We start from the raw sequence: 27,899 nt of genomic DNA on the forward strand, positions 1-27,899 counted from the left end.
TCAACTAAAGTTGAGCACTTTATGTACTCCCCTAAAGCTCAACAGCTGAAATCTACGAGACCTACATGTACAGTGGTACCTCATGTTCCGGATGGGATCTGTTCCGGAGGCCCGTCCGTAACGTGAAATGCCCGCAACTCAAAGCACTGCATCTATGCATGTGGCAAAACCCGGAAGTAACCCGTTTCGACACTTCCGGGTTGCTGCGGGACATAACACGAAAAGATACAACATGTGGTATGACTGTACCTGATTTTTGTGTGTGGGGAAATTGCTTTTTTTAGTACATTTGCATCCCCCCTCCATTTGTTAGATTCTGTGGTGTCTTTTAGTAGCGCAAAACTACAATATAGTCCATTCCACACATCTTTCCCAGTGGCAATGCTGAATGACAGACTAGGATGGAACTGGTCTCATTGCTCCAAGAGACTTCTCTGTCATAAAACTGAAGATGCTTTCCCTTGAGAATAAGTCTTAAGTGAAAAGGTTTTGAGTTTCAAGTTTTTAAAAAGCATGATGCCACATTTTTATATAAAAACAAATAAGATGAAATATTCTCAGCAATTACAGTTCATTCTGGGGTAAAACAGTAAAGCACCAAGTGAGTTTTCTTTGAAATTACTTTCTCCAACATGGAATGTAGACATAACAAGGTTTTCTAACTACCAGTGGGGAAAGAAAGAGCAAACAATTCATTTTCCCACTCTGTGTTGAATTGTCTTGCTACTCTAAAATGAGATTAATCTTTAAAAGGTCTAAACTAAAATAACTCGAGACATTAAAAGGTAAAGAGAGCTGGCAATGTAATTTCTTAGGGATGATATAAAATGGTAGAGGGTGCCTAAAGCATGGTATAATTGCCGATCAAATTCTCCCAAACAAATTCCCCTTCTCCCCCCCCCCCCAATTAACAAAAGCCCTCCACCCATCACAAAACTTCAAAGCTACTCACATACTCCGTCCTCACAATATTTTAAAAATAAAACCCACTTCTAATTCATTCCTACTCATATTCATGTTGAAAAATAAATTTTCATTTGGCTTCTGTTGCTACTTTGCATCTAGCTTTGCCATCTCTTGCACGTAGATGCCAATGCTCTCACTGTCAAAAAGCACGAAGTAAATGTTCTTCAAGGAAGAAGGGCTGGAGTCATCAAAATGGGAAGAAATGGCTTTGAGTGTCAGCTGGGCTGCAGTCTGTTTTGGAAAGCAATTTCTATATACAGGGGAAAAGAGATCAACATTAAAGCTTGAATATAAGAGCATTAGCCCAAATTATGAGCTAAATGTACTTTATAAATGCTCAACTCATTATCTCAAAGATGTTATTCCAGAAAATTATCAATAATGTTCAACCTTATAATTGCTAAGATTATAGCAGCTAAAAATCAGAAAAAGCGTATCTCCTACTATATTTGAATGGATTGAGAAAATTTGGACCATAGTAACTATGATCAAGCTAATATAAAAGTACATATGCACCAGCCTAACAGACTTATGGAAAAATGGGTATCTGCTGTCCAGGAATATCAGCATATTTATAAAGGATGGATAATCTTTGGGAAGAAGAGGAATGATAACAGGCAAGGGCTCATAGGGACATGAAGCTTGGAAAGAGTGCAGTGGATCAAGATCAAGATGTAGCTGAATCAACAACAGTAGTTTCAAGATACAGATAGTAGAGCTTACTTGGTCATGGAAATAAAGGGAAGGGAATTATGGGAAGAGAAGCTGGCTGATAGTGCTTCTCAAAGCACAATGGCAGTCATAATGAAATTCAAAAAGATATTATACCACACAATGTAAGTGATGAATGGCTACTGGGCAGAGGAGACACTGTTGGAGAGAAGTATCTTAACATTTCACCTAGCATACCTAAATCCTTGGACAGCACTGAAAAAGGCCACAGCTATTGAAATATAAAGCCAGTCACAGAAATCATTAAGGCAGCCAACTCCTTTCTAGCAAAGCTCTTTAGTAGTTGCATGAAATACTAGAAGTTCAGAAAGCGATGCTTTCCTTGACACAGAGATGCAATGACTTGAAAAAGTTGAACATTATGCAGTCATTAAAGGTGCAGGACCTCTGGCAGGAAAAAAAATATATGGCAAGCCTTCATCTCACACTTACAAATTTGTTTTGTGACTAATTTGACAAGATGTTGAAACATTTATAACTAAGTGGTGGGGCTTTACAGAGAAAACCACATACCTGCCACTGGGGAAAGGTGGGAAAGCCACAGATTTCAGCTTCTTGTCTTCAGCAGCAGTTAAACAGTTCTTTACAGTCTCCTCCAGTTGCTCTTCACATTTGTCTGAACCCCACTGTGGGATGTGACAGTGAATGACAAACTTTGCTGCTAGACCAGTAGACTGGCTGAGAGCAGCTGAGGAAAAAAAGGGAGAAAAAAGCAAATATGTTAGGCGTTAAAAACACCCTGTCAGTTTAATCAGGTCTATAATTTTTGGCTACGGAAACCAATAATTTTTGGCTACAGAAGCCAAAAATTGTTGTTGCCAGCCCCCATCCCTCTGTTTGGCTTTTCCTCAGGAAGAACCAGCGGGATGGGGGCAAGCTTGCTTGCATACCACTGCTTGAAGGTGCCTTTGCCATCCTCCACCCAGTGAGGGGAGGGTCATCATGTGGTGTAACCCACAGCCCCCTCCTGACTCTGGAGGGTACAAAAATCACTGTGCAACCACTAAGCTCTGCAGCTTCAGAATTGGATTTAAGGCTTAACATCTCTCGCACTCCACAGAGGGCAGCTCCACACTTGCTACAGTGAGTGTGGCAAATGAAACTGTTAAGCCTGCTATTCATTCATACTTCTAAACCAAAATAACATTCCTTATAAAAATATAAGGTAGTCTTTAGTCTGTTGCAATACAAGCTACCTGTGGGATGGAATACCACAGACACTGAAATAACTCATGCATTTTTCGAAAAGTTATTCCAAAGACAAACAACAAGAAAAAGCAAGAAAAAACACTGAATATTTGTAAGGAGAAAATACTAAATGATTAATAAAATTAAATAAATTAATAAAATTATTTTTTTAAAAAATCTGCAATAAACAAAAGAGGTTACCTTCTGTGACTTCCAGAGGTCCTTGTGTTTTACGGAGTTCCTTTATGGTTTCTAAGAACTCTTTACCTCCAGACTTTTCCAGTGCCTTACCTGGGGTGCAAAAAAGCAAGACACGTTTCTATTAAAATACTAGTGGATTTTTCACATAAAAATATAGAATCTGAAGTAAGTCAGCTATCAGTTTTGAGCCTACAGCCCTACTGTCAAAGATTCATTTATCAATCCAAATAAAATGATTTCCCCTCCTCCCAGTGCCTCAACTTTCCATTTAAAATGTAGATAAATATTGTGCTGGCTGTCTCAAGTTTATTATAGTTTTATCGCACTATGGTTTTTATGTTTTCTATTTGTAAGACACCAAGATAATTCATTTTATGAGGTGTCTAATAGACAATAAACAAACAAAGCTCTTAAAACACTAGCAGAAGCCTAAGTACATAGCAAATGCAGCCAACTTTAGGATGGTGTAAGTAAAAAGCTAACATAGTATTGCATCAACTTATTGTGTTATGAGATACATAGGCATTTGAAATCTTGAAACAAGACATTTGAATTATATCACTGTTAAAAATAAAACAATTGCTACAAAGATGGAAACTGCTGTACAAATAAGGGCTTTTGTTACACATAACTCAGACTTCACCAACCTAGAGACCGCCAAAGGTTTGGACTACAACTGCTTTGAGTGCCAGTCAGCTCAGCCACACTGGCTGGGGCTGATGGAAGTTGTAGCCCAAAGCAGATAAAAGTTTTGAGTTCTCATGTTAAGGTTAGACTTCAACAGTCCTCCTGGAAAAGAGTTACGATTACAATTCAAAGGTTCAAATATCCCCATCTCCTTAAAAAAAAAAGAGTCTTAGAGACTTACCTACTTCTTCTTTGAGGTCTATTTCACTAGTAGTCGGGTGCACAATGCCTTCTACTTTCATAGAACCAATATGGCTGATGTCACTCTGCGTCAGAGAGAGCTGCAAGATGCCAATGAAACAGGAGAAAGAATTCACAAGAATATAAAGAAGCTGGCTGGATTGGACTAAAGGACTATAAAGTACAGAATCTCGTTTCAAACATGCCAAATAGCTGTCTTCAAGAAACCTGCAATCTGATTGCATGAAATCAAAATCCGTCTCCTACTCTATGACCCCAGCAGATTGTATCCAGAGATACTTTTTTGAGATGAGGAAACCAGAACCAAACATAGGATTCAAAAAGTGACCATATCATAGATTCATATAAAGGCATCAGGATACTGACAAGCTCTATTTTCAGGTCCTTTCCTAACATTCCCAGCAAAGAAATTGCCTTTATGCTGCTAACCAGGTTTATGCTTTTAGTGAGCTGCTAACCATAACTTTAATATATTTCCTATGTAGTCTTAGCCTGTTCACATCCCGTGTGTGTGTGTGTTAGTGTGCGTGCGCGCTGCTATGCACTTTGCATTTATTTACTGATGCTGTGAAATTGCCTGAATACCAAACTACTAAAACAGAAAGCAGATTGTACTTCATTTTCTTATTGCTACCAAGCTGCTATCAAATTGCAAGACTCTCACTGTCAAACTAGGGCTACCAGCAGCTCACTTTTCAGACTTCAAACAGAGCCTTTAAATACAGGATGACCACATGCTCTTTTCATTAGAAACCCCTGCTATCTTTTAAATGCCTATCTTTATAATCAAGTAATGCATTAACCTGGCCCAAATCCAGCTGCACATGTGCACAGCAGTAATTGGGCTTCTGTGTGCATAGCCTGTATCAGATAACTGGTGATAACGCTGATCACCCATTCAGGGGAAGGAGGTAATGGGAGAGAGGGTACAAAATCCAGTCCCCTAACCAACAAAAGGTTAGAATAACTGCCAGTTTTCTGACTGCAGCGCAAGGATCTGGATGCAGGGAGGAATTATGCAAGCAATTACTCATTCACCTATGGAAACATGCAAAGAACCCTGCTTTCCCGCCCCCAGCTGATCAGGGCATTTGATTTCTGTGTTTACTATATGCATATGTATCTATAGTTACAGAGATTCACCTGAAATAAACTGGACTAAGGGCACATAACTTCCCCTCTAATAGGTTCATTGTTTTCAGTTTGCACAAGAAATACCTAACATTTTTGGATTTCAGTTTTACTAAAGCTGCATCTTCCTATCATTAAATTTATATACTGTATACTGCCCTTCATTGGAAGTTCTCAGGGTGGTTCACATCACAGAGAAAGAACAAATAGTGAGAACAAAAGCAAAACAAAACAATACCCCCCGCCCCGTGCCCCATTCCCACAAACACATTTAAAAGCCCACAGAATATTAATCAGCCTGGTCAAAGAGGAACATTTTCACCTGGCACGTAAGGATATTTAATGAGGGCATGCAGTGAGCGAACCTCGCTGGGGAGAGCATTTCACAAACGGGGAGCCACTGCAGAAAAGGCCTATTCTTGTGTTGCCACCCTCCAGACCTCTTGAGGCACATGAAGCAGGACCCCAGATAGTGATCACTGAATCTGGGTTGATTTATATGGGGAGAAGTATTGCAGCACAGTGCATGAAGCAGCAGCACAGTGTTCAGAGATGTTAAGATTATTGCAGTGCAAACTAATGCAGTCCCAGACTCCTGGAATTTGTGCCTTATAAATAACCCATACCTATTTCATGCAACACTTTCTCACAGAGTCTCTCTCTCTCTGTGTGTGTGTGTGAGAGAGAGAATATTTGTTGCTGTGAATGAGGAGAGGGGTGAGACCTCAGTAAGAATAATGATTGAATAGCAGGGGCATGGCCTGTTTTAAACAGGAGAAAGCTTAAACATGTAGCTCCTAGAGTGAAGATCTGCAGAGTGGCTACTTCATCATGATTTTTTTTTCTTAAAAGAAGGAATTGCTTCATAAAAATACTTCCTGGATCTTGAAGAAACCCTGACTAAAATATATGCAAAGCGAGAGACAACAGAGCAAATTTTGGTGGGGATAGTGTGGACATAATTTTATTGTACTGTTCTCTAACTTGGTACCTTCTGTCCTGGAAGAAGACTCTTGGAGGAGAGTATAGTGAACCCATCACCAGGTCCATCATCAGCTGCTGAATTTGATGCTCCTTCTTTTTCATTCTCCTTCTGTTTGTTCTATTGGGGGCAGGGAAAAGAAACATTAAGAAGAAAACTTAACAGAGTAGGTGGGGAAATGTACTGCCAGAGAAACACCCCCCCCCCAATATTCACAACTAGAGTTTCCTCTGATGTGATAACTTTTTTGTTTTCCACATGAGGGCCTAGTTCACATAAGCATCTTACTGTGTAAGAACAAAACAGAAGAGCCATTGTGTAAGGATCTTAACACCTTATAGGTAAAGGTGTGACTTGGCTCTCAAATGGACAATGTGAAGATCAATGCTAGTATTAAACATAAATATATTTTGCCTTGCAGAGTTGGGTTTACTTTAATCTGTGCTATCTTGGTCAGGTCAGGTGTCCATTTGCAGCTCTGATAGATTTTGAAAACTGTTAACATATCCATGTGTGGCTCATCTATAGTTTTTCTATCTCCTGGCATATGTTGGAAGTGGAGAAAACAAATCAGCTCTTTAAATCTATGTTAAAAACAAAAAACACCAAGACTGTGGTCTTAAGCATAACTACTTGGAAATAAACTCTGTTGAAGTCACCCAGAGGTTCACTTTCTCTGATGGAAGGAGCTTCCTTTGGAGGAAGGGAACCTTTGGATATAATCCAATGAGACTAATTTCCAAATTATTTCCCCCCCAAAATGGTGACGTCTATTCCCTCTTTATACTAAGTGTTAAGGATAGCATTATATGTAAGGGCCCCCCTTATGCATTACAACACTATATGGCAGCCAAACTCTTGAAAAGCTTGAGTTACTCCTTTAAAATAACTTACAGAGAAAGTTATCTTACAAGAAGATAACTCTGAAATGAACCTGACCACAAAGAAAGGCATTATAATGAGACAATGAGACCAGTCCTAAGAGGGATAGCATAGCCTGTTTTCCAAATAGAGCTGCTTGGTCCAAGTTTTGCTTACCTTTTTGGGTGCCCGGGCTTTTGCAGCCTTTGTTTTCTTTCCAGTCTTCTTGGTCCCCAAATATTTCCTCCCTCTCTTCTCTGGAGAAGGTGAAAGGATAGTATCAGATTTGCTTTTGGTGCCTCGTTTTTTGGCAAGAAGCTCTGGATGAATCCTGGGCAGGACACCTCCACTTGCAATGGTCACTCCTTTTAGCAACTGCAGAAAGAAGCAGTGTACAGAGACAGGACATACCTGAATACAAGTTCTCTTGAGGGTACTCATTCACTTTGATAGATTTGCTTGTTGTTTTTACAAACAATTCACTGTACAAAATGGAAAAAAACTCCAAATATGCAGCTCTGCTTTCATGCTTAAAAGAATACAAATGTGATCAAATAAGCAAAATAAAAATAATAAATTCAGTTATACTTCCTACATTTAATACAAAAAGGAAGAGAAGACACAATTTATAGATCAGATTGCTGATACTGAAGGCCCATGAGCTTTGGTGACAATATACTCGTTTATGCTGTTATCACATTCTCCAATATTTCATAGATGAGAACTGAGCCACTCTTTTGTGCAAGTCCAAGTATTTCTGGAGTGGAGTCTGGCACCTCAGTAGCATGCCTGGCTACATAACACTGCGGCCAACACAATTCAGACTCAATCTGCCAAAAGTAGAAACTGGGAGCTAAGCAGAAGGCTTAAGTTGACAAAACTAGTGAGGCAACCCACAAGCTATCCAGCAAGTAAAAACAACACTACTACATTGCATTTTAACCACAGGACACTGGTCCACTTTAACTGTCACAGTTAAAGTGAACACAAAGGCACAGTAGTAAATGCCCAGCCCAAGATAAGTGAATGAATTTATAGTAAGAATTCTAGAAAAATAAAACATTAAGCAATTGTAGCCTCCCTGCCCCCGGTTTGCAGTGTGGTGGCCTAGTTCCCACAGAGATTAAACTACTAGCACTTCTCTCTATAATAGTTAAGTATCCCTCTCCATTGCTGCAAACTTCACCCAGAGAGTGTACCATTTCATCCCACTTCTCATGTTCCTTCCCCAATCTGGCAAAACCAACACCTGCTTCCCTTCCTATTCTCCCCAATTTCCTCCAATGTAAATTATGCCAAGACCTCGCTAGGGCAGCTCAGGAGTCTACTTTCAATGCTGGGCCAGAATTCTGGGAATAAAGGCATCTCTGAGATTGTGAAGAGTACGAGCCCCTCATCACTGAACTACTGCAGACTTTTGCCCTCCCACAAACTTAACACTCAGGAGTAGGCTGCCTCTGAACACATGCATATACACTGAACCATCATCAATCCTTTCTGCAATGACGATGCCCATTGTCTCCTCCCACTCCTTTGATTCCTTAACTTTCTCTCTCACACTCTCCCATCCCTTTTAACAATCTACCACAGTGGTTCTCAAAGGGTGTGGCTGGACATCATAGCAAGTGTGCCAGAAGCATTCAAGAATAAAACATTTAAACATTTCAGTGCAGTATAGTATATCCAGTCGACTGAGGAGTTATGGAGAAGTTTATTCACTGTTATGTTACATTTTGGTTGGGTCTTATAAAGGTATGTTTTATTGCAGGCTTCCTCAAATTTGGCCCTCCAGATGTTTTTGGCCTACAACTCCCATGATCCCTAGCTAGCAGGACCAGTGGTCAGGGATGATGGGAATTGTAGTCTCAAAACATCTGGAGGGCAGAGGTTGAGGAAGCCTGTTCTATTGGGTACGTCATAATTTTGGTAGTACCATAGTTTATGGATGTCAAAGATACAGTCATACCTCAGGTTGAAGTAGCTTCGGGATGAATATTTTCAGGTTGCACTCCGCGGCGACCCGGAAGTAACAAAGCGTGTTACTTTCGGGTTTCGTCGCTCACGCATGCGCAGATGCTCAAAATGACGTCACCCGCCTGCACGGAAGCGGTGAAATGTGACCCGCGCACACACAGTCGCGTCTTACGTTTACTTCAGGATGCGAACGGGGCTCCGGAACAGATCCCATTCGTATCCAGAGGTACCACTGTATAAAGTAGCACACCTCAATCTGATAGGCTACTCTTTGTGATACCTGTCTTGAGCTTCAGCTTTCATCCACATGAATCATGCAAAAAGGAGGGGAGAGAAGAGGGAGGAATGCCCCCCAGCCTCTAAATCAATCTGATTCATTGAAATATTTGCACACTGCTCTGTATAGATTTCAGAGTGGTGTAAAACCATGGCAGTAATGGTTGAAACAAAGCAATTGGAAAGCAACAGCACAAACCTCCAGCAGTTAAACTTGGACCAAGTTCAATGGAGTTTACTCCCAGGTAAGTAGGTATGGGATTGAAGTTTAGGTGGTTGCATTTTGTGGCATTATAACAGTATAGCTGTTAGTATACCCTTTCTTAAACATTTCTCTGCTGGGGCAGCATGTCTAACTACTGAATACTAGTTAATAAAAATGTACTATTCAAATCAGAAGCACATGACTGTAGAGTTGCCCCATGTAGAGCAGGTTGATAAGAATGCTTTAAATTGACTCCAAACACTTCCATGCTTAATGTTTAGTTTTTCACTTTCTCTCCCCCCCCACCCCTTGAAACCTTTAAACAAAGAACAGCAAACTTATTCATGAAGAATAACTGCAAGCCATGCAACACCTTGTTTGGCAAATTCAGAAAAAAACTGTAAGAAACCATGAGATCTTGGTTTTTCAACATTTTTCCCCCCTAGTAGTGTTGAACTACAGCACTACAACAGTAATTAACAGTTATCCAATGCAATTATCTTCTGTAAATTGTTTGTAAAGCATACCTGATTCAGCTCCTCATCATTAGCAACTGCCAGAAGGATGTGTCTTGGAGCAATTCTTCCCTTTTTGTTGTCCCTTGCAGCATTACCAGCCAATTCCAATATTTCTGCTACAAATACATTGGGATACATGTCAGTAACAAGATACATCTGCTCCTGGGACTCACTATATAAATAATTTACACATTTAGGCCACCTGTGAACCACCTCACAGTTTCATTTCCTAGATCTGTAAAATTCTAGGTCCTTCCTTGAAATGGAAAAAAGCCTGGGATGTGTATATTTAAATACCTTTGCTTTTAATGATTTACTGAATTTACTAAATGGGGGAGGAGCAGAGCAGCACATTCAGAACGTTGCCAGCTTGCAGTGCAGGGGGGGGGGGGGCCTGGCTTCCAATCTTTCTTTTCACTATACCAGTTCCAGGCTGCTAGCATCCTGCTCCTAAAGGCACCATTTCAGAGCTTTCCTCCTGCTCCCACTAGCAGGAGAACTGGCAAGAGCTTTCTGCCCACCTGGGCCTTCCAGCACAGTGGAACCCTCCCCACTGGCAAAGAGGCAAACAGTGTGCCATCCTGACCCCTCCAGCCATAATCGAGGGATTAGGATTGCACTATTGTTTGACGATTTCTATTTATATCCTGCTTTTCAATTATATAGTGCCCAAAGCTTCTTACAAAAAAGAAAAGCTTTCCCACTTGGGATAAAGCATGCATGATCAAATGTCCACTATTCCCACTGCTCTGTTAAAAGCTTGAACTCAACAACATCAAACAAGCAAATGATTTCTTTACCATTATACAGCCTCATTTCCGGAAGTGTTGTGCAAGCACTTGGCCTCGCCACTTCGTTAATTTAATTAAAACATGTTCTTACCTGCTAGATATTCTATGACAGCTGCCATGTAGACAGGAGCTCCCACTCCTATCCGGAATTTGTATGTTCCTTTCTTTAAGTATCGCATCATTCTGCCCACTGGAAAAATAACGCCTGCTCTGCTAGAGCGAGACATTTTGGTCATTTTTTTCTTTCCACCTCGGGCCGACATGTTGTCGCTCTGTGTTGTTCAGTCTTCTAGCAGATTATTCTTATTTGCTTGTCCTAATATAAAACATACGAAGGGTGAAACAAGGATTGATATTGGGTGTGATATAATAGGAGCTGGATTTTTAAAAAAATGTTGGGGAGCAAGATTTAAGGCTGTGTACACACTATACCTGGCTACGCTATACGTTCAGAACACATTCCCCTCCAAAGAATTATGGGCCTTGTAGTTTGCCCCCAACAGAATTAGAATTCCCAGCAACCCTTATCAAACTGCAAAACATAAATGATCTATAGTAATGTAATTGGTATGGAAACAATACTTTCAGTATTGTACCAAGTAGTCCACAACGTGAACAACTAACATGGCACAGCTGCCAACACCCATGATACATCTGAAACAAAGTTTTCATAGCCAGTTTCTTCGTTTGATGTTCATGTGGGTGTCAGTGCTTAGGCAGCAAGACCTTTATCACACACACATATGATGTTATGAACAGGTGTGAAGGAATCCCATGTCGCAGAAGTACAGTACAAACATAAATTGAGAGAGGAAAAAACCCTGTGTGAGACACACCTCAAAAACAGGGTGAAGACTGTGACCACAAAACACTGATTTGCCCGGGGGATCTGGAGAACTATGTGGGGAAATGGAATAGAGTATCCTGGAGGAAGGATACTGACTGGAATAGTGAGCAAGAGCACTCCGCGCTGCAACAATGGATATATGTCCCATTTGTCTGATTCAATTTCTCCTATTACAGCCAAACCTGTTCATGTAATAGCCTCTCATATTATCCTAGGCTGTTCCAATGCAAACTAAAAATAGGCTTCTATACTTTTAAAAATTGTGTAAAGTGAAAGTAGCTTTGTCATGAAGGAGTGAGCATAACTGTACCTGTTGAAATTGTCTTTGCTACACAACTATGAAAAATATGGAAGCTGTATCCTCCATTGCATCGGAATACACTACATTTTGATTCCATATGGCCACAAAGGCATGTATATCTTATATGTAATAAGTAATATATAAGTTATTTCCATTTTTTATTTGACCTGATCTGTGGCTTTTAACGTGGAAGCCTCATACACAGATGAAACTTGTCCTAGCATAGAGATAAATGGATCTCAGGGTTGTGATCTAACTATGGAGATGTACCTGACTTACACACATCTGGTAAAATAGCCTGTATTTGCTCAGAAACTAGGCCACACCCCCACACCCGATTCTGTACATAATGCCCACTGTGTGCTTGGCACTTTACAAAGTGAAAGAGGCACACAGGAGACAACAAAGGAAGGGGAGGAAAATGGAGCAGTGATAAAAAGGGCAAGTAACTGCAATTATTTCAGTTACGTGTACTTAGGCTTAGTTAAATGCATCATTATACTGTTATTTGTTTGTGCTGTGTAGCTTTTGTGTGCCTATGTGAAGGGAAATAGGATGGCAACCTTTTCCCCTGGCAAAGGCTCTCTGCCTTCAATGAAGGCAACCCATTTATGTGGGGGTTACGTCCCAGGTCATTGTGTGCAGGCAGTGGACTGCATGTAAGCTCATTCCACCCTCTTCTGGTACCAAACCTGTCAAGTGTGTGCAGGGTCGTATGTGCATCAAATGTGCACAAAATAGGATTTGCCCGTACCAAATTATATGCTGAAATTCAAACAGCTGCAGCATTCTCAGAATGAGGATAAAACAATAAAGCAAACTGCACCTGTTTAATGCAATTCCTGTCAGACTTGTAGTTCTTTAAGATACAGAAACATAGGAAAAGTGAAAACCCCAGAAGGTAGAAGTGTTGTCTGTGGATAGATTCCTGATGTTAGCATAAACAATATTTTGCATTTGTGTAGAAAGCTGCATGTCTACTTGTATTTCTGAGATAGGGCGACCTAATTCATGTGTTATCTAGGTGATGTGAGCCCTGTTCAGAAATGCTCTCCATGCATTCAGGGAATCAGGGGAGAGGAGGGCGTGGAGCCCACTGGTCCCACCTCCAGTTTGCCTACTGACTTCTCATCCATTGCCTTCATACATTCAGTGTAAGGTTTGGAAGCTTAGGCCTCCCAAATATATAGCAAACCAAACCAAACCTTCAACTGAAGGTGTACAGGTTGTGGGCAAGGCCAGCAGACATGCCAATACTACTACTCCTTCTCACTTGTTTCCTAAGCACATAAAGGGCACTTCTGATTTTTCTTCTCTTAAAAAAAATAAATGCATTTAAGACCATTTCTATACTGCTCAATATACAAAATATTTCTAAGCAGTGCACTGGAAAAACACACAAATATTACCTAAATATGTAAAACCACAAATACAAATTACAAAAACAAGAATGAAAAGTTAAGAAATAGAGCATTATAAGTGGCTGCAGCACTTCTGCTTGCAGGGGGAGATATCCATGATTTAATGTTCCCCATACAGAAAAGTATATACACTAGACTAGATGATAGGGAGAAGGGAATCATCAGACTACCAATTCAGTGGGTAAGGTAAAGGTAAAGGGAGCCCTGACCATTAGGTCCAGTCGTGGCCGACTCTGGGGTTGCGGCACTCATCTCGCTTTACAGCTTCCGGGTCATGTGGCCAACATGACTAAGCCGCTTCTGGCGAACCAGAGCAGTACACGGAAACACTGTTTACCTTCCCGTCGGAGCGGTACCTAGTTATCTACTTGCACTTTGACATGCTTTCGAACTGCTAGGTTGGCAGGAGCAGGGACCAAGCAACAGGAGCTCACCCCGTTGCAGGGATTTGAACCGCCGACCTTCCGATCGGCAAGCCCTAGGCTCTGTGGTTTAACCCACAGCGCCACCTGTGTCCCAATTCAGTGGGAACTGGGCCTAAATGATAGGGAGATCACATTGCTCAAATTATGTGGCAACTTCATTATTTCCATTGAATCTTCTGGCATGATGCAGAATATATTTATCTAAAACATTTACATTCCTGTCAACAAGCGGGGTTTCAAAGTGGCTGATATAACCATGATATGTGTTCTTTTTTTATTATGGCAGTAGTGATCGATTGAGGCGCTGCGTGGGAGAGTAAGATAAAATGTAGAAAGAGGTAGACAACCATTTGGGAAAACAAAACAAGAAACCTCAAGACCTCGCAATTCACACACACAGCGCTTCATAAATAGAGACACGCACTGCGCATGCTCAGCGGCCGTTTCCTCCATCCATAACATTCCCTCTCAGAAGAGGGAGGTGTGACATTGCTCGTCCTCATATAAGAACGCCCCACTCTTTAAAGGGGCTGGCCTTTAAATTCAATCAGGAACCTTTCTGTTTCTTTCAAATTCAAACCGCCAAAGCATTAAAACTTATTTATGTAGCGAGCGAGAACGTGGAGGGAGATGTTGCTAATACGGAGTCGGGGGCGGGGCGCGCGCGCACTGAGGGACCCGCCCCGCCTAACGTTCTTTAGGGCACGCGCTCATAGGTCGGACGGTTGAAAGACGCGGGCTGGCAGTTTTTTCTTAAAGGGGGTGTGTGGGTGGGCGTGAGGGGGCCAGAGTTTAAAGAGGCAGGATGGAGAGCGTGCGCTTATGCCCGAGCCAACAGTGAGGCGCAGGGAACTCTGGGAAACCAACGCCGTTCCCTTTCCCGCGCAATTCCCGTCCTCCTAGCCTCGGGCGGGTGGGGGAGGCGTCAAATTCCCGCCTCTCTCCTCGGTCTGCTTGTGGCCCGAGATGAGCGGGGGGGGGGGGAGTGGTTGGGATGCCGTTAACCGGCTCTCGCTGAAAGGGCGCCCCGGAAAGGGAAGCGCCGGGGAAGTGACCTCTCCTCACCTCACTCCCCCTTGGGACAGCCGTGCGGTGGGGAGGGAGAGAGGGAATCGCGACCCCCCAGAGAAATGGGGGGGAGGGGTAGGGAGAAACAGCGCAGAGGGCGGCGCCCCCCCCCCTCACGCCACTCGGCGGCATTTTCTTGACCTCTGAGGAGGACAAAACGGGAGCGGGAAAAGCGCCGCAGCCTCAGCTGGAAGAGATTCTCATCTCTCGCGCTGAGGTGCCGCCACTCCCGCTTTTTTCTGTTTCAACGGCTCGCTCTGCCGCCTTTTCTCTCTTCCCCTCGCGTTGCTCCCTACCGGGGATGACGCGCCTCTCCCCGCATCGCCTTCATGGGGGGCGGGGGAGGAGGCTGCGGCTGCTTTCAGGGGCCGCTTCCCCTCCCGCGGCGCCGCTTTGGGTGAGGGGCGGGGGCGGCCAGTGGCGGCGACAGGCCTCCTTCCCCACCCTCCCCTGCGGGCCCCAACGGCTTGTCCTCCGGGGGTGCATTAACCGAGCAGCCTTTCCCCCCGCCCCGAGCCTTCCCGGTCACCTGCCCGCCTGCTGCCGCCTCCGCTCCGGCGCCGCCGCAATGCCCGCGTCGCGCTTCCTCCTTTCCCTTCCGTCGCTTTTATTGTATGGTTTCAATGGCGGCAGCTCTGGAGGCCGGTGGTAGGGAGGGGAAGGGGGGTCCTTCTCCACATACCACCTCTAGGAGGAGCCACGGCAGCGCGGTCTTCCGAGCGCCCCCGCCGCCAGCCCTGGCGTCGACGGCGCTCTCCTGGTGCCTCAGGGAAGAGCCGCCAAGGGGGCCGGGTCGCCGAAAGGGAGCAGCGATGCTGGCAGCTGTAGCAGCAGTGGGGCTTTTTAGCCTTGCTCTTCGTTTGGATCGGCTGCGGGTCAGTTTTGGAGCCATCGGGACACCCTCTCGAAATAACCCACTAACCCTCTTCCTACCTCTGAAGGTTCCCAGCGCCTCCCGCTCCCGAATGCTTCGCGATTTCTTGCTTCGCAGCGGCGACTTTAACCTAAAAGAAAGCTCTCTGCCAAGGAATACCTGCCCAAACAGAAAGGGGCGGGGCTCTTTGGGAAAATACTGTGCAGTGGTGCTTCTTTGGACCCGGTGTTACAACACCGCTGTACTCTTTCGCAAGCTGCTTCAGATCGCTGTTTGGCGAGGATGTTGCAGAGCGCGCTTGAGATCCAAGGAAGCATCAGTTAGGAATCTTGTGTTCCTAGATGCCCCTCTTCATCTTCGATGCCGCACAAAAAGTACAAGTCTTGTGTGTTCAAAGCTGCCACCGCAGCGTAGGCTTTTCGCCCATGATTATACACTGAAAGGGTGGCACATCATTTCCCCACTTTTCATTACCACTGTTTAGCGCAGTAAGGGTCGAACAGCAACTTGTTTGGAGTTGCGTTTTTTTAAAACTGTTGAGGTGGCATCATCTGTTCTTAAACATTTCAGGCAGATTGCTTCCTGTAATAAATTAATGTGAGTTTATTGTGTGCAAAGAAAGGGAAGGACCATGCCTCTGGTAAAATATGCAGTTTGCCCCAGCAAAAAAATATGTGGAAGTAAGTCCTGCTTTGTTTCCTGAGGCTTCCAGTAAGATGTTTATAGAATGCTTCAACTACATAAAAAAGTATCTGGAGAATTGGGTTCATCTCCCTATAGCAGTGTTTCCCAACCTTTTTTGGGCAAAGGCACACTTGTTTCATGAAAAAAATCTCGAGGCACACCACCATGCCAGATGGGGAAAGGTCACTTTTTACTTATGTAAAAAAAAATAAAAAAATAGTAACAGCATAGAAGGTAATGGTTAGGCTAGCATCCCTCTTCCAAATATGCTAGGTTTTTATTTGCAGGGACTGTTCTACATGGGAAAGCATTCAGCACTGTCATTCTCCCATCTGCCATCTGAATTGGTACTATTCTGGGTCAACTTACTCTGCTGCATGTGTAGATGAAAATGGCACCAAGTGTGGGGAGGGGGGCAGAACAGGTTTCAGATACAGGATATTAAGCATACACGTACTTCAGATTGAACTGGTTGCTTGCTTTGCAAGTTTTCATTTCCCAAATGACTGCCTTGGCAAGCGCAATACCTACCAGGCTCAACGCCGGTCTCGCGCTGCCGCTTCCCGCGCTCTCAAGGACCTGGGAGGAGGAAGGCGTGAAGGGAATCCCGAAGGCGCGAAAACCTCGCGCATGCGCAGGCCTTCTGCCTGCGACAGCCCAGTAGGCCGGCCGAAGCGAGCGGCGATGGGATGTGGGAGGGAGGGAGGGAGCTGCCCTGCGTGTGCCTATGTGGGGCACGTTACAGCCCCGTGACGTCAGCGCCACGCAGGCAGCCAGGCAGGCAGACGGCGAGAGCCCCGCGCTGGGCGGCCTCCTCGCCGCCGCCGCCCCGCCTCTCGCCGCCCGACTCGCCCGCCTCCCTCCAGGCAACATCTCGTGGCACACCAGGCAACGTCTCGCGGCACACTAGTGTGCCACGGAACACCGGTTGGGAAACACTGCCCTATAGGACTCTACTCAGAGTTTGAGATATTATTGAAAGGCCTTACTCCCATGTCTTGCCACCTTCACAGGCATGTTAAGTGGACCTTTTTAGTGACTGCTCTCAAATTGTGGAACTCATTGCCACAGAGGGCTAGGTTGGCTCTTTCCTTTTGTGGACAGGCAAAAACTTGATTCAGAAACCTTTGGCCACTAACTGGCTGTTGCAGCAGGGCCTTCTGAAGGTGTGTGATCTACTTGTGCTTTTAAATGGTTTAGAAGTCTTTCAGGGCTGTTTTTAATAGGGTTACTTATTTGTTTTTTTAATAATTATACCGATTGTGCATGTTTTAGCTGTATTTAGCTGTGAGCTGTCTTGGGTCCTCTACTGGGAGAAAGGTGGAATAAAAAAAAAAGTAAATATGAATAACATAACAGTACTAAATGCATAACTAATAAGATAGAAATAACATTTCATCACTAATACATCAAAATCCTTTTAAATCTTATTTCCTATCACAAATGCAACTACTTTTTGTCACAATTTTATAAGTCCTAAATAAAAAAAGTCCTAATAGTGAGATACAGCAGGAATCTTGATCACAAGACAATTATATCTTTTGAAGAATTATATCTATCTGAAGAAGTGTGCATGCACACGAAAGCTCATACCGATAACAAACTTAGGTGCTACTGGAAGGAATTTTTTTGTTTCGACTACGGCAGACCAACATGGCTACCTACCTATAACCATATCTTTTGGTGTCTGGCAATGATTTCTGCACTTGTGCATGAATCACACGGGTTGTGATTCGGCACTTCTGCAGATGCGCAAAGCGCGATTTAGCACTTCTGTGCATGCGCGAAACCAGGAAGTAACTCGTTTCGGTACTTCCGGGTTTCAGCGGATCCGTAACCCAAAAAAACGCAACCTGAAGCGTCTGTAACCCAAGGTATGACTGTATAGCATTTTAACCTTTTTATTACTCCCAGTGGTTTAAAATATATCACTTTCATTGTGAGGAGAGATTATTGGAAATACTGTATGGTCTTTGTTTATAAATATAAAGGTTGAGTAGAGACTGCTAAGCAGTTTTCAGTGAAAACTGAAGCACGGTAAAAAAAGTTAAAACAATCCACCACTTAATAGCAGACACACACAATTAATATACAGATAAGGTTTTGTAAGAGAATGCACACTTTATTTTTAAATCGGCTGCATGAAATAATAAATCGTAAACATTTGCCATTTTAAAAAGATAAATATTTACATCATATACAATAAACCAACAGTACAGAATTGCATAAAACTTACGTTTTCCAAATAATAACCTTACTACAGAAATAATACAAGATAAGTAAATGTTAGCACAATGAATGTTTGTAGTTTTCCTGGAGTAGGATCTAATTGTTGCCCCACAGTGCATGATAAAGAATGGAGAACTAGTTACGGCATTTGAGCATATATCCTCGATGTTGATTATAATGTACTTTGCCTAAGAAAACTATTCTTATACTTGAGGCTGTCCGCATATTGCTGTTTACTTCAGCTCAGTGTGCTCCCAGCACTGGCGGTTTGAAACCATGGACCCATGGTGCTAGCCACAATCCCTATTTATCCTCCAGCTGCTTGGGAATTACTGGTGTTTGATGTGTTTCCCCTCAAACCAGCTTACATCTGACTTGAAAACATAAGCAACAGTTAATCTGAGGTGTGTTCATTTCAGGTAGCCATTGTCTGGGCCAGCCTAGGACGTTTTTGCCGCACGAGACAAAATAGAAAGTGCTGCTGCTTCCTCTGCAGCGCCCCCTGCCACCACTTTTCAGCAGCCACAGCCACCTGAGGCAACTGGAGGTGGTCTGGAAAAGGCCCAGCGTGCTGATGGTGGTGGTGGGAAGTAAAAGAAAGCCAGAGAGGAACAGGCTGTGAGCAGAGGAGGAGGCGGCCGACAAGCACAGGAAGCGGTGAGCGACATGCTCCTCAGAGGCTGGATCTGCCACACGAGTTGACTGCTTCATCAGTCCTCATGGGCGGGCTGGCCCATGTGCAGATGAAAGTTTCATTGAATTGGAATGGGTGGGGAGTAGCAGGTAATGCACAATGGTTGAAGACATCCCTGCTCCCTCTCCTGTATGTACAGCAACATAAAAATGTGATTTGGAAATGTTGCGAAGAAAACCATGTCACTGCTTTTCAAGCCACAAATGTGTATGTATCCTGATTTAGTATATTTTTACATTAAAAGTGAACAATTTTTTTTTGCTGCTACTTTATAAAGATCTGAGCATCATCTCCTTACATTTTGTTACAGTATAATGATGAGGTGTATGCTTGATTCCATTTGTCCAAAAAGTAATTTTGTTGGGAATGTTGAAAATAAAACTGCACTTATCCATTGATTTCAGTAGTTCTACTCTGTGTATGACTTGTTGGATATAACCCTAAACGTTTAAATCAGTATTCAGCAGAAGCTTGAAATACTTTTTTTTTTAAGTGGGCACAAACTTTGGCTGCAGTTAATTACAAAATAGCTTATCACACACACATACTATTTAAACAGAATTATTTAGGTTAAGGCTGCAATTTTGTACCCTGTTATCCAGGATACACTTCTGAGTAGAATTGTATTGGGTTGTACTTTAAAGCTACATAGAATTTGATGGGTTTGCATCTCTGATAAATAAAGGCTTACCTGAAGAAACAGGTAAAAAACAATAGTAACTGCTTAGGTAGATAATCCAATTTAAATGGATAAATACCTTTAGTTATCTGTTTGAAGTAAAAAGAGTTTGAAGTTGCTTTCTCACAAAGCTTATTAAATATTACCCTACAATATTTAGTTGGCATGCCAAGCAGTGATTTAACAAACTGAAAATTTCATCACAACCTATGTAGATACAAAGATGTATATCAGTTGAAGCCTATGTAGGAGAATGTAGAAACAATGCCCCAACAATGCAATATATACCAGTTTAATAAAATTTTAAATATTTGTACATCAAATAAAACCAGATATAAAGCATATTTTGTCATGTAAATTGACAAAACCAGAAACAACAGCAAATTGTTTCTGCAAATCAGTTTCCTGCAAAAAGTGGCTCCACTTTAAAAAAACAAAACCAAATATTAATTCAAAAGATTAGCTACTCATATAATTTTTTGAAAAAATTATGATAGCTTAAATATCTAGAATGAAATGATGACTTTAAAGCTATTACAAGAGTCCCATTGATTATTGTGAGGTAGGATACCACAAAAAAAATATTAAATGGCAGGTTTCTGTCTGCCCTGATTTTAATATCTTTACCTACTATTTATGAAGGTTCCTAGAATTTATTTATAATCTACCTTAACCTGGATTTGGAAATAATTCCTATAGGGTCTGTCCTAAATTAACACTTTGAATTCATGACACTAGTTTTTTGTTGTTGGTAAATGCACAATGAAGGCAAATAAAACTAATTTGTCATCTTTCAATAAGTCACATGAGTAAGATACGATGGGTCCTTGGAAATATTTCCATGGGTCTTTACTCACAGGAAATTCTTCAAAAAAATCAATTCCTTTGCATGCAAAACATGCATCTTTAGACATTGTGGTGCTGGATCCCATAATTAACTGAAGGGGAAGAAAAATTGCTGCTAGCATTCCAAAAATGCTTGTACAAGAGTGCACAGAGCTATTGTAAATAGGCTTTTCTAGGAGCTCCCATGCTCATACAAAAGTTTGCATAGCTGCTAGAACATATTTAGAATTAGTTTCACTTTTGATATCTTTTTTGCTGTTTCGCATGCACTGATTTCTAGTTTTGGAAGAACATGTAGAATGAAGACTAGAAATTGTTGATTACATATATTGGAGAACATTTGGTAGATACATTGAATAGGAGTTTAAATATATTTTATGAAAATATATTTGTTGCATGAGGAGGATGTGCACTCATTTGCAAGCGTCACTAGAATTAGTGGCACTGATTGAAAGGATATGAAAGATGTAGAAGTAAGGTGTTGAAGTGTATTGGGATGCGGAGACATACGGAATTTTCTCTAAATGGAAGTTGGCACTCACCAGGAGCAATGTATTAACAGGAAAAGGTAGCTAATTGATTTACCATCAGACCCTTATACTTCCCATTACTGTCTGAAATCTCAAAATAATATAGTAACTAGTCAAAAATAATAGCAACAATAAAACCTAAGATTAATGCATGTAAAAATTATAATTCCTTCTCCATACATCATTTATAAAGCAAAGCTGGTATTTAGCTATTTAGATATAAAACTATTGAGAGCTAACTTAAATATGCAAGCAACCCAAATGCCCAAAGATTATACAGACTGCATAATGAACTTAGCGTTTAAGTGCTCAATTAATTCATAAATGCATTGGGAATCATGCAAGATCCATTTTGTCCAGCATTCTGTTTTCAGTAGAGGAAGCTTACAAGGAGAGTGTGAAGGTGATGGCAGTTCTCTCTTGCTCATTCCTCAACCTCTTCATGTCCAGAGGTATACTGTGTCTCTGAGCAAGGAGTTGTTTACTTAGGACAACTTGGAGATTGAAAGTTAAAGCACAGGAAACAATCGCTTCAAACAGAACAGACATGTTGAGTCTGTTTTCGTTTAGAGAGACTACCTGTCATCAAAAGAGACCATTTCTTTGCCCTTCCTGGTCCCTACATTTTGTGTAAATTGTTACTATTATTGAAAGAGACCATTTTGATCCCACAATCCCGCTCTAGTGGTGCATAATTATACATAACTAATGTGCCAGAATGATGGGGGTGCAGAGTTAGATGCACATTCACTGGAATGTGAATCCCTGTCCTCTTCCTGGTGTTATTAGCCAAACATAACTGAGTTGCTAGAGCTTGATTGGGGGCCTGTATTTAGGGAGTCCACAGTTGTTTGGTCCCCAGGGTAGTCTGTGGAAAAAAGAAAACTTCCGAGCTAACATCTGCCCATCAGCAAAAAAGCACCAATTAGATAGTGTATACTTGGAAGGCAAGAAAACATTATCCCTAACAACAAATGATTTAGGAACTTGCGATTTTCTTGCTTTCCATTTCAAAATACAGCTACAGAATATATAACAAAATAAAAAAGGAAATGTAATATTAAAATATGAATATACTAAAGTACAAAGGCACACCGCCCTGCAGTTGGACACATTCTTACCTCAACAAAACAAGAACTTCTGCAACAAACCTGATATGCAAAAATAGCAGTCCCTGTTAATACTTACATTGAACAAGTCTTATATCAAAAATGTTTTGAAGTAACATTCAATTTCTTCTTGTTCTTTATGAGCACACACTCTCCCTGATCTGAAGAACATTCAGTCCAATCCAAAATTTTGCAGGTGCATACATAAAGAATTCGTAAGTGCAGAGGGCTTTCTCCTCATTGCTGGACAGTCCTCTGTATGTATCCCCATTGTCCATATGGAACCTCCTCCAACATCGCAGTGAACACCTTTGCTGACCAGATTGTATATGTGGAGGTTGGGATGGGAACAATCCTTGAAGCCTAGCAGGACATCTAAATTATGGGTACACTGCAACACAGATCCATGCTTATGGCCCATTGATTTCAATGGCATTGCTTCATAATAGTGCACTTAACTGTGCCCAGTGTGGTATAATTATAAGAACTTAAGCGCAAGTCTCATGAACAACTACCCTGTATCACTTCTGACTTGCCCATTTCTGGTTTTTCTGCAGATAAAGCTGTGGCAGAAATCATCTAGTGATGAAATAGTACCCAGTGGCAATTAAGGTTTCCAGTAACCAGTTTATACTGTTTGTTCTCAGTATTGTGAAATCCTTCTATTTTCTTACTGAATAGTTCAGGCTCTGCACTAAACTGATTTATAAGCAATCAATGAAACATAATGGTTTAGATCCCAGATTGCTGTTATATTCAGAAGTGAGGGATTTTAATCTGCAGGCCCCCATAGCATATCCCCAAAGTATCCCAGTCCCTATTAACAGACTTTCAGGGGACTAGAGGGAAGGTGGGGGAAGCCTCATTCCATGAATTCTGTCCTGGTGAAAGAGGCATCCAACAATCAAAGCAATCATGTCTTTTTCCTTTACAATTTATGGGTTGTTGCTATTTGAGTGTTTACTGACAGTTCTCATCTAGAGCTTTGTGGGCATTCCAATGTGAATATGCTATTTCTGCATGAATCCATTTTCAGCAATGTAGGATGCAGATCTGCATGTGTAAACAGATGTATACACAGAATTGCCTCCTGTGAAAGGGATAAGGGAGCCCAAATGTATGCAAAAGTGTTGCATGCAAGGAGCTGCTGGGGCAGTTTAACTGTGCTAGAGCCCTGGGGGAGCATTCAGAAAAGGAAAGAAACCAAGTAAATTACAGATGAACTAAATGCGTTTTTGGCACAAGTCTTCACAATAGAAGACATCCCAGAGATACCTACACTTAAAACAAATTAACAATAATACACATGGACTACAGGAATCAGTAGAAGTTTTAAACCTAGTTGACAAAATAGTAAGTTACTGGGACTACATTGCATCCACTTGAAACTTCTTAAATAACTCAGATGATATTACAAAACTATCAAAATTCAAAAGGGGCGAAGTTGTCATTAAAATTGTCAGCACATTATTGGAAAGCTATATTCTCCCCCCCCCAATCTTTTGTCCCATAAACTTGTACAGTCTGTTAAAGTGGTACCCTTATGTTTTTAGCACTGGGGTAGTTCCACTGAAAAGGGAACCTAGAGAAATTGAACAGAGTTTTATCATGGCAGCAAATACTTCATGACAAATATGTTTCTAGTATGAAAAATGTCTGAAAATGAGTAGAACTAAAATTATGTAAAAAAGAAATCAAACATTTATCAAATTTAAAATTAACTTCTAGTACACCAAAAGGATAATAACTTTCTTGCAGAAAAATAAATGGTAGCTTTTGAAGAGAAGCCATGAAAAGGTTAAGGATGGAATCATCACGTAAGTAAATGAATGTTTGTCACTGGGCAACCAGGAAAGATGGCAAAGTGTTGCTGTATCTTCACTGAGCTGCTTTTCAGAATCAATATTCAAGTTTATTGCTTAGAAATATGAGAAAAATAGCCCCTCTTTTGAAAAAAGCAGCAACCACAGAAAGTTGTCTTATGTCCTAATGTTCTTCACATCAGCTGCTGCATGACATGTCAAGATTTTTGGACGAAGGCTCCTATTATCATAACAGACTGAATTGAATGAAAAATGATGAAACAGAAGCCAGTTTCTCTCACATCTGGCACTGGTGCCGACCTCTGGAAGGAGAGAGCAAAAACCACTGGGGTGTCCATCTTCTGTAGCCTCACCAGGTCCACTGTTCAGGAACAAAACTCTGGTGCGCGTGGCTCAAGAATACTTCCGTGCTCCTTGGAGGCAACTCATTCAATAGCTTCAGCAAACCTTCAAGCAGGATGTTCTTCTGTCACCACTGTAGGCCTTCCACAAATATCTCCACTCTCTTACTTGTTTCATTATTTGGCTATCAGCCAAGGAGTTTGACCCTTTAAGTGACAGATATATTATTTCATATAGAAATGTCCTTTCAGATATTAGTAAAAGTGCTGCTCTCATGTACTTAAAACTATGCAAAATCTCAAATCTAATTTTATCTGTGTTCCACTGGGCTCCACTTAAACGTTTATAATCCTTAGCAGCAAGTATTTTTCACTTGGCTATTTTGGGTTTTGCACCTGTGCCATCCCTTTTATGAAAATGATGGGAATCTATCACACCTCCCTGAAATAATGTGAGTGGACTGCAGCTAGTATGTTGCACAATCCTTTGCTCTACTCAGAATAGTGACATTGTAAACCAGGAACAGTCTAGTTTCCTGTTGTGCCCTGATAGTGAACTAAATCTGAGTTGGGTTTCATAACGATTCATTTGGGGTGCATCATGGAGATGCAGTGCACATTTTGAATTATCAGCTGCAGAGTTGGGGCAGATATACACCATATATTTAAAGACCATCCAAATTTAAAGCACATAACTCGCCCAAAAAATCCCAGGATCTGTAGTTTCCCCCTTCACAGTGCTACAATTCTGTCTTTTTTAAACTACAGTTCCCAGGATTCTTTGGAGAAAGTAATGTTCTTTCAATGTGTGTTGGGTATGCTTTAAATGTATGTTGCGGATCTGTCATTAGTGTGGATATTGGTGGTAGTCATGATGGGGAATTTGCATGGTGCATGAACTGAGTGACATCTTTTAAAATACTGGTCTGCGTCTATAGTATACATAACTAGTACTGCTTCCAAGACTAGAGAAATACATAGCAGTAATCTACACAAGGCTAAGCCTTCCCTTGTAGTACTATGTTCTCCATACTAAAGTTCAAGAAAATGCTGAGAAGCCAGAAGAGATTTAGAAGGATATGAGAAGAATGACGAGTCACATGGGGAAATGAGAAAATAATTGGAAATGTTCAGCTGAGGCACACACACCACATGACCTACCAAGCCAAAGCATATCCTGCTGTGGGTTTGTCCTGGTTTCAGTGGATTGACCAGAGAGCTGCTCTTTCCTCTATGTGAAGTGGTCAGCATATATTTAGTTAAGAATCTATCATATGTTAATAATGTCAAGGGAAACTGAACTGAGGGTTCAAATAGATGTGACCTTGAGATCCTTATCATGGATTGCCTGTCTGGGCCTCTTGGGTTCATATGTTTTAATTGATAGTGGCCACAATTAATTATTTTAGTCTCCTGCATTACCTTTAGTTTGACACTGAAGTGAGGACAAGAAGCAACATGTGTTAAAACCAGAGGAAAACAGCCGTTGTTTGGGTTGTGAGATCTTGCAGGGTGCAGGGGCAAACAGGGAAATGCTGAATAAATGCATCTTAGTGCAATAACATTTGATGCTCCTTAGAATGAAATATTTGAAGAGCAGCAGTGCATGGGAAGAGAGGCAGCAGCTTTTAAAAGATGTCCAAGAACTGAAAAGGGTTATTGTGAATGCTAGAAGTTTCTACTGAGTTCAGTGGGACCAACTTCCTTATTGTAAGGGCTTTATGTATGTGCATGTTTTGTTATCCACTAATTCTCTCCTACAAATTTAGTTATTTCATCAGTGGTGCCCTCTGCTGGCAATAGGGTTAAACACAGGTGGTCCCTGTTGTTTCTCACTTTGTTGGCTTAAGTTTTCCCATGAAATACCATTATATATATATATGATTTATTTTACAAATGTTCATTTCATTTCATTTTAATAATGAAAGTCCATAGTATTTTAAATTGTTCTTGCATTCATTGTCAAATGGCTTTGTTGGTCTTCCTATGTAAATAGAGTGATTCTTCCTGGCACCTTAATGCAATAACTTATTTAGCTGTATCACTTAGTATGAGTGCACAAATATCATGCAAATATTGCAGCTGTATTCCACAATGCAAGTAGCATAGTATCAATATACATATAACGATACAAATGACTGACAATCAGATAAAAAGGGAAAAAAGTAGCATTTTCTGTACAAAAATATGCAGCTCTTTATAATTTGAAAAATGCATTATCTTTTGGCACTTCCAAAAAGAACACTGTATAAAAATAAATATTCTATGCACAAACACACATACACACACAGGCCAGTCCATGGTTAGAATCTTCACTGCAAAAGAAAAATATAAAACTATGTTAATATCACACATAATAATTTTGAAAGGGATTTTCTGTTGAGAAGAAGTGGTGTGAAGGTATATGTGAGTATGATCCAAGGGAAATAATCTAAGCATGTAATCAAAGCTAAGCATGTTGAAGTCCTATTGATGTAAAAGAGAGATTTTGCATGTTTCATCAGTATGAAAATGTCTAGCTTTGTTGACAGGCATTTTTCTTAGGAACAAGTCCTGGGGAAATCACCTGTTCATTTTGCATTCTTCAGTAATTGACTAGGAGAAATTTGTAACCCATTTGGTCCTATTCCCTCTATATTCAGAGTCTGCGGTTTGGAGTTCAAAATGCTTCACTGGAATTCCACTTTAATCAGTGGCAGTCTTACGATCTGCAGAGCTTTTAAGCTTTCTGCTTTGCTTGCTAGGCAAGGCCCACTCAGCATGCTAGCTCTGGAAGGTTAGGGATGCTCACGACATCTCGCAGGAACTTGGACAGCCCTGTGAGATCTTGCAAGAGCATCCCAGCACTGGTGTGCTGAGAGGGCATTGCCCACACAAGAAAGGCAGAGAACTTAAAAGCTCTTTTTGCACTGGGAAAACCTGGCACAAAAAAGCTGCTAAGCTCTCTGCCTTGCTTGCATTTAACTTGTGGAATTTCAACCAGCTGGCCTTCAACCTCTTAGGGTTGAAACTACACAAGTTAAATGCATGTAAGATGTAATCATACTGTACGAGACATCTTGTGAGAGGTTAATCACAGCATGAACTTTATGGAGAGATACTTTATTACAATGGATGCACCAGGGCATCTTAATGCTGTATTCAGCCATATAGCATACTTTTGAATGCATAAAGGTTCACAAATACTTTTACACAGAGAGTCCAATAGATATGTAACCTCTGTACAAATTACAGACTCTGTTATCAAGTGGTTTAAAACCTAATTTTAAAAGTTTTGGATGTTTAATTATGAAAGTCTCTGTTTGAATAACAGAA

The 27,899-nt window shown here is 41.4% G+C and overlaps 2 protein-coding genes and 1 long non-coding RNA gene across 6 annotated transcripts in view; 1 reads left to right on the forward strand and 2 right to left on the reverse strand.

Moving 5' to 3' along the window:
- Positions 1 to 487: 487 nt before the first annotated feature.
- Positions 488 to 15,799, reverse strand: MACROH2A2 (macroH2A.2 histone). 4 transcript variants are annotated; one of them, XM_028729521.2, is made up of 9 exons: positions 15,709 to 15,799; positions 10,805 to 11,029; positions 9,932 to 10,038; positions 7,127 to 7,324; positions 6,098 to 6,208; positions 3,956 to 4,055; positions 3,088 to 3,177; positions 2,212 to 2,386; positions 488 to 1,216 (listed from the first exon to the last, which is right to left on the reverse strand). In XM_028729521.2, the coding sequence occupies exons 2-9, from the start codon at positions 10,974 to 10,976 to the stop codon at positions 1,051 to 1,053; spliced, it is 1,119 nt and encodes a 372-aa protein (XP_028585354.1). In that variant the 5' UTR covers positions 10,977 to 11,029; positions 15,709 to 15,799; the 3' UTR covers positions 488 to 1,050. The 4 variants fall into 4 exon arrangements, with proteins under 4 accessions (XP_028585354.1, XP_028585352.1, XP_028585353.1 ...); XM_028729519.2 differs by lacking the exon at positions 15,709 to 15,799 and adding an exon at positions 15,305 to 15,449; XM_028729520.2 differs by lacking the exon at positions 15,709 to 15,799 and adding an exon at positions 15,309 to 15,434.
- Positions 15,518 to 19,654, forward strand: LOC114597216 (uncharacterized). The gene is made up of 2 exons (XR_003706748.2): positions 15,518 to 15,650; positions 18,982 to 19,654. It is a non-coding gene; the product is annotated as an uncharacterized LOC114597216 (long non-coding RNA).
- A 705-nt stretch (positions 19,655 to 20,359) lies between these two features.
- The window catches only part of COL13A1 (collagen type XIII alpha 1 chain), a 94,180-nt gene continuing 86,640 nt past the window's right edge, over positions 20,360 to 27,899 (reverse strand). The window contains exon 38 of the mRNA XM_077930520.1: positions 20,360 to 26,899. Within this exon, the coding sequence (XP_077786646.1) occupies positions 26,897 to 26,899 (3 nt within the window). The 3' untranslated portion in view covers positions 20,360 to 26,896. The remainder of the gene's footprint in view (positions 26,900 to 27,899) is intronic.

This window comes from Podarcis muralis, chromosome 6 (genome assembly GCF_964188315.1).
Source record: "Podarcis muralis chromosome 6, rPodMur119.hap1.1, whole genome shotgun sequence".
Lineage (NCBI taxonomy): Eukaryota > Metazoa > Chordata > Lepidosauria > Squamata > Lacertidae > Podarcis > Podarcis muralis.

Coding starts and splice junctions, on each gene's coding strand:
- MACROH2A2 (XM_028729521.2), bottom strand. CDS start 10,976: ATGTCGGCCCGAGGTGGAAAGAAAAAAATGACCAAAATGTCTCGCTCT. Junction 7,325..9,931: donor ATGATGAGGAGCTGAATCAG/GTATGCTTTACA, acceptor TTCTTTCTGCAG/TTGCTAAAAGGAGTGACCAT. Junction 1,217..2,211: donor CCACCTTTCCCCAGTGGCAG/GTATGTGGTTTT, acceptor CCCTGTATATAG/AAATTGCTTTCCAAAACAGA.